At 32.0% G+C, this 6635-nt stretch overlaps 1 protein-coding gene across 1 annotated transcript in view; it reads right to left on the bottom strand.

The window, feature by feature from the left end:
* Positions 1–230: 230 nt before the first annotated feature.
* The window catches only part of LOC119578828 (palmitoyltransferase ZDHHC20-B-like), an 18441-nt gene continuing 12036 nt past the window's right edge, over positions 231–6635 (bottom strand). Inside the window, exons 7-10 of the mRNA XM_037926461.1 lie at positions 6623–6635; positions 5154–5292; positions 1817–1918; positions 231–387 (exon numbers count right to left, since the gene is read on the bottom strand). The exon at positions 6623–6635 is cut by the window's right edge and continues 120 nt beyond it. Coding sequence (XP_037782389.1) covers positions 330–387; positions 1817–1918; positions 5154–5292; positions 6623–6635 — 312 coding nt within the window. The 3' untranslated portion in view covers positions 231–329. The remainder of the gene's footprint in view (positions 388–1816; positions 1919–5153; positions 5293–6622) is intronic.

Raw genomic sequence — 6635 nt, 5'->3', positions numbered from 1 at the left:
AGTTGATCAAGTATCCTTTAAAAAATCATACGCATAAAGTATTACATCCAACATAAATATTGTAACAATTTACAAGGACTATATATATATATATATATATATATATATATATATATATATATATATATATATATATATATATATATATGTATATATATTTCAGGTATTACAGTAATACAACTGTTTTCAAGTTACAAGTAAGTGCAAATAGTCAAACAAGATGCACAATCTTTTTTTTTCCATTTTGAACATTACTTTTGGCATAAATGGCTGCAAACTGCAATTGAAGAAGCCTTCTCAAACATATATGAATACTGTATATTTCTTGGCTATAGGGTGTCTGGATGATCATTAGTGGCGCATGCATTCTCATCACAAGTATGTTCCCTGTGAATGTTTAATGCTTTTCAATTGGGGTCTGGATTCAGTCCTTAGAAAATATACAACTTTTTCATGAGTCTAGGGTGTTACATACATAATGTTGCATAACAACAAATAACAAGATCATGCTTTAGAAAATAATAATGTGAATAACAAAAACTCATCCAATCAACTAAATATCATCTTCAATGCATCATGGATATATTTTCTTTCATAAATTAAATCTGTTCAATAATTCATTTTCAAGCAATTACATATGCTTTTGCAAACTTTTTACATCGCACCACACAACCACAAGCACATGTCAGGCAAATATCATGGGAAATTAGGAAGACAAAGAAGGAAGGAGGAGAAGAGGAGGAAGAGACAAGAAGAGGAAGAAAAAGAAGAATAAAAAGAAGAAGACGAAGAATAAAAAGAAGATGAAGAAGAAGAAGAAAAAGGGAAAGGGGGAAGGGGGGGGGGGGGGGGGGGGGGGGGAAGTGGAAGAGGAAGAGGAAGAAGAAGAGGAAGGGGAAGGGGAAGAGGGAAAGAACACAATAAAAAAAGAAATCATGAAGTCACAGAATAAAATATAAAATGAAAAACTGACTCATCAAATAAAAAGAGAAAGAATTGGAAAGAGGATGGTAGTCTGAAGAAAGAAAAAAATATTATTAAAAAGATGTAGTGCAAGAATATGGGAAGAGGGTATAACTAAAAAAAACATAAAGAAAGTAAGTAAAGAGGAAAAAGAAAAAGGATATACATGATAAGCAGAAACAGACAAGAAGAAAAATATATCACAAAGATTGAAAAAAGAACACAGAAATAGGTCCTTAGAAGAAAAACTAAGGTGAAAAATATCTTCAGAAATCATAGAAATAAAACAACAAGAATGGGTAAAAGAAATAAGAATATGAGGAAGCAGATAAAGGATGTCAAAACCTGACAATAGAAAGAATTAGAGAAAACAATGAAACAATGGAGGAAGGAATTTCATCATACTGAAAAGACGGTAATAATAAACTATAGAGAGAGGAAAAAGAAAAAAAAAGGCAAAGAATAAAATATAAAAATAAAGTGGAATATCAGAGGGATACTGGGAAAGTAATAAAGTAGTAAAAAAAAAGAGGGGGGGGGGGGGAACCAAGGCATTCAAATGTACACTAGGAAAATAAAGCCAATGAAATAAACAAAAGGTTAGACAAAGTTATATGCCAAAAGGAGGTCTGAGAGAAGCTTGAAATAAAAGAGTAGTAACCAACAGTTATAAATTAGCAAGGAAGGACAAGGGACATGATTATCATGTTAAGCTATTTGAATGGACTTTCTCAAGGGATGCAGTAAATGAAAAAAAGGTAATAACATATAAAGTCAAACTATAACTCATTTGAGAAGAAAACAGATCCCCCCCAGACGTGGCATGTGCTGGGTGGGTGAGGGAAGTCTCTACCTGGTCTGTGTGCTGCCATAGGATTGCACTGGGGTAGTGGTGGCAGTAGTAGTAGAAGGGGGCTGTTGGCCGCGCACCGGGTAACTTACACCATCGCCTAGACTAGAATAACAACAAGAGAGTACATATTCTTAAAGGCATGACGCAGGGAATGGGATTGATGGAGGTTGCTTATGATGCGTTGATGACCAGTACACAACATCCACAATTATTTCAACTATATAACTGCTAAAGAAGTTAACAATGGCATACATTACACCAATAACAATAATGACAAAACTAACATTACATACATAAACAGAGAACTTCTTTGGTAACATATCTTTTTAACAGGACAATTATCTATATTTTTAACTTTTATTTCTGCCCTCTATTCTGTGATTTATAACACTTACCCTACAGACTACTTTTTCAATTACCTTGTATTTATTCATAAATATAAAAATAACTAAATAACCCTTATCACAGCACCACCTCTGAAAACAAGTGCTGACTAAATACTTCTGTTTGGAGTTGAACCTCCTAAGAAACTTGAGATTAAGATGCTGGACCCCTGCTATTTCAATATCACAATTTTAATACTTCATTAATGTCTACATATACTAAAAATAAATTTCAAGACAATCTATTCTACAGTTTATGAAAAAAAACAAGCTTAGCAATCTGCAAGTACTGCTACTTGTTTCGCCTAATAAAAGCTCTGTGCAAGTGACGTGTTTGGTGGTATAGTGCATTCGTTCCTATGAAAGTATGGACTAAAGTGTCAGGACCTACCTTTATTACATCTAGCTAATGCTTCCTCATTCAAAAATAATAAAATAGAGTATGCTCAGCAACAATTCTGCCTAGACAAGGTTACTATTTTGACTACAACAAACAAAAAAATGACATACATTCTGACAAGTGCTACTTTATATAATATAAGTATATACATTTACATAATGATTAGAGAAGGAAAATTTAAATTTCTTCTCTCTTTTATCACACAATTTCTTAGTTAATGGAACAAAAACTAAACAATGTTTGTTAATATATATTAAGCAATGTCCCCTGGAAATATCAATTATTCTCAAAGTTTCAATTAACATCCACATTATTCCCCTAAGGTGCAATATCAGTTTTCACAAGCAGATCCTTTTAGTATATTAATCAACAGAATCATTTAATTATCTATTTACATTCCTAACATATTACTGACAAGGATACTATTATTTATTAAAACTTGCATATAAATAATATGCTTATATATAAAATATAGCTATATTAGTAAGATACAGACTTCAGTATCCATTTATCATTACACTGTTGGACAAAAAAGAATGTAAACAAATCTAAGGACACTTTTTAATGTAGTATGTTCTATGTTTGTTAGTGAAGACTGACTATGGCTTATACTGAATACTCCACAGCTGATGATTGTGAATTAGGTTAAATGGCCAGCAATACCTCCCTGGAATACCACCTCATCCTACTGAGACGAGCAACAGGACTACAGTGACAAGCACATCAAGTAAGGGGAAGAGAATGCCTAACAGAATGAGAACATGAAAAAAAAAAAGGGGGGGGGGATTTAAAAAAATAAATTTAATACTTGATATAAGAAGTTCACATGAATTATGAGCAAGGTATCAACTATTACAAGGAAACGATTGACTAGTTGTGCCTTCTCATGTGCAAGAAGTGTAAGAAACAAATTAATCTTATAACGTGTGAAAATTCACAAAATAAATCAAATAAAGTATAAACAATACCAAGGAAGATTTATTTCCAATACCATAGAAAATCTACTGCATAAAGCACAACAACCACACACAACACACATACAGAAGCTCATTATGATGAGTGGCAAGGCCTCCAGCTGAGAAATCTCTTATTAGGATAGTGACCATGCAGCTCCAAAGACATAACACAGTTCTTAGGTCCTTTCTTCAGTATCTATAAGTTTCAGCTTTCCCTTATGTGTATAAATATGTCACTGCCTCACAAAAAAGATAAAGAAAAACAAATGTATGTTCTATATATATGGACCCCTCTAAACTCAAGAAGACAAAATTAATACTTTAATCCACTTTACAGTAAACAAACATGTATTGTAATATGTAAATCCTTTCAATCTTACCTTCAGGAAATTTAGCCAAATCATAAGACATTATTGGAATTAATTATATATGTAAATGTTTCATATTAATAAATTTTATGTCTATATAATACTCACTCAGGAATATTATCTGTTACAACTTCTGCATGTATAGAGTAAAAAGCAGACTGACACTTAAGAATGGAGACAGACATTCAAAAGGAGCCTCCAAACATTTGGCTGTTTCCCTGATAGTAAGTATAAACCTGTTTTCCTTTGGCATGAATCTCAGGCAGTCTGGCATGTGCTCTTTCACTCTCTCTCACATGCTAATCATCCCCAAGCATGCACCTATGTGCACACATGCCTTTCTCCTTATACACACAACTCAAGCATGTGCACACAAAACACACACACAATGCAAGCATAAAGTGAACCCTTCCCATAAAAACAGACATCTCCCACTACATATTCTTTAATAATAAAAAAATAAATTTGCATAACAAATAATTTCACTTCAAGTATTTGTGTAGACCACTTTCTTTCCCAATATTCTTGATTAAGTAAAATCAAATACAGTGCCCTTACAGTGGTGCATATCCATCTAAGGATAGATATTTTCTCTGCAACTTAGATGCATAATTAAGCTGGCAAATTATGATAACAGTAACAAAAAATAATAGATAAGAAAAAAGCAGTAGAAAGAAATCCACTAATTATATTTATTATTCTTGTAAATAGAGGTACAACAAACCTGTTTTGATGGTTGGTACATGGACATTAAAAAATTATTTGGTGAGGAAAAAGTAAAAATAAAAACAATAACAATACCAATAATAATAATAATAATAATAATAATAATAATAATAATAATAATAATAATGATGATGATGATAATAATAATGATAACAATAATAATGATAATATTAATAATAATAATAATAATAATAATAATAATAACGATGATGATGATGATGATGATGACGATGATAACAATTACAATAACAACAACAACAACAACAATAAAAACAATAATAATAATAATAATAATAATAATAATAATAATAATAATAATAATTATAACAATAATAATAATTATAATAATAATAAATTGAGAACAACAATATTATTATTATTTTTATGTTCATTATCACTTAAGTGATAGTGAACATGAAAATCATAAAAAAAAAAAATCAACAATAATAGCAATACTTATTAGAAGTAATCAATAATATACATCCAAACAACCACCGTACTCACCTGGTGGCTACCGGCAGGAACCACAACTTCTTGTTGTCGCCAAACACTTCCAGAAAGTTGTTGTATGCACCCAAGCTAAAACCATCTTTGTCTTGCACCCATGTGTGACTCAGGCGGAAGATTGGTGCACGGAAAGACTCTGTTTGATATACGAGCTTTCTAAATCATTCCATTCAATTGTCCAGCTAAAATTTATTTACTTCTCTTTAAATGTTCTTTGCTATATGCAACATTGAACATTAGCATCACAGTATGAACTATGTATTCAACTAATTGATCATGTACCCTAAAAAATACAGAACTATTGGGACATACAGACCCAAGTATAGTCCTAATAAAACCCTGGTCTCATATCGTTCACTGAGAAAACAAGCAATGTCACAATATACTATCCTACAAGTAAATCCAGCCAAAAATATGTGCTAAACTGATATAAAAATTTAAATATGGTGCACTACTGCTGACATCTATTTTATGTCTGCTAATGCTATTTAAAACAGGTAAAGTAAAGTGGGATTATTTAGTAAGAAATAGAACACCTGTTATATTGCAGCAATTATGAAAGACTAACATACTTGCTATCATATTCCATAAAATATAAAACAGATCTTCTGACCTCTTATACAGTTCAATTTTTATCTATCTACTTATATTTCTACAGGAACCTTTTTATTTCTGAGCAATTTTATTAAAAATGTTAAGAGGCTTTTGAATTATTTTACTATGGAGTTTGTTTTGATTATCTAAATCTATCTATTATACATTCATATACTACTCTTTAGGCATTAATGTTCTGTTGCTTAACCTATTGGATCCAAGTAATGTGACCATCACATCATGATAAATCTGACCGAGGGCTGGGTTGGTGGGAATGTGTTATCATGAAAAATTTGGCTGGAGGCGAGGGTGATAGGAATGACTTGCACAAAGCTCTTGGAGGATGATTAGACTCAGTGGGAAGGGGCTCTTGCATTTTTCCACTGGTAAAAAAGGGTGGGATGTCCCATTGGTGAGCCATGCCTGCAAGAGAACTGGCTCCAGGGAGGATACTACTTCCATGCTCATGGTCCTATTCCTACCTGCCATGACCAACACAACACATTACTTTTTGTTATTGTTACTGCATAGAGCTATAGACTACCTAAAGAGATATGGAGTCTGCTCTAGGGAAATAGTCTATTGCCACAAGGTACTTGGATCCAATAGGTTTATGGTATTATTAAAAACAAATTTTGTAATCAATCATTCAAATTCTATTTATGAATCCTGTCTTATGTTTGGTGGAAAGATTTCATAGTCTGGTTTGGAATAGACTGTCACTTGGGTTGTAAAATTCATAATGAGGAAGGAAAAAAGAGAGGAAAAAGTAGAAGGAATTTGAGAGATTACGAGAAATTAAACTAAACTGCTAAAAGAGCAAAGCAGGAGGAAGTAAGAAGATAAGGGATAACAAAATCAATATCTCTTACCCAGAGTGGACCT

This window comes from Penaeus monodon, chromosome 11, assembly GCF_015228065.2.
Source record: "Penaeus monodon isolate SGIC_2016 chromosome 11, NSTDA_Pmon_1, whole genome shotgun sequence".
NCBI lineage: Eukaryota > Metazoa > Arthropoda > Malacostraca > Decapoda > Penaeidae > Penaeus > Penaeus monodon.
Note: the sequence above shows the minus strand (reverse complement) of the source record. Positions and strands in the feature narration are given on the sequence as shown.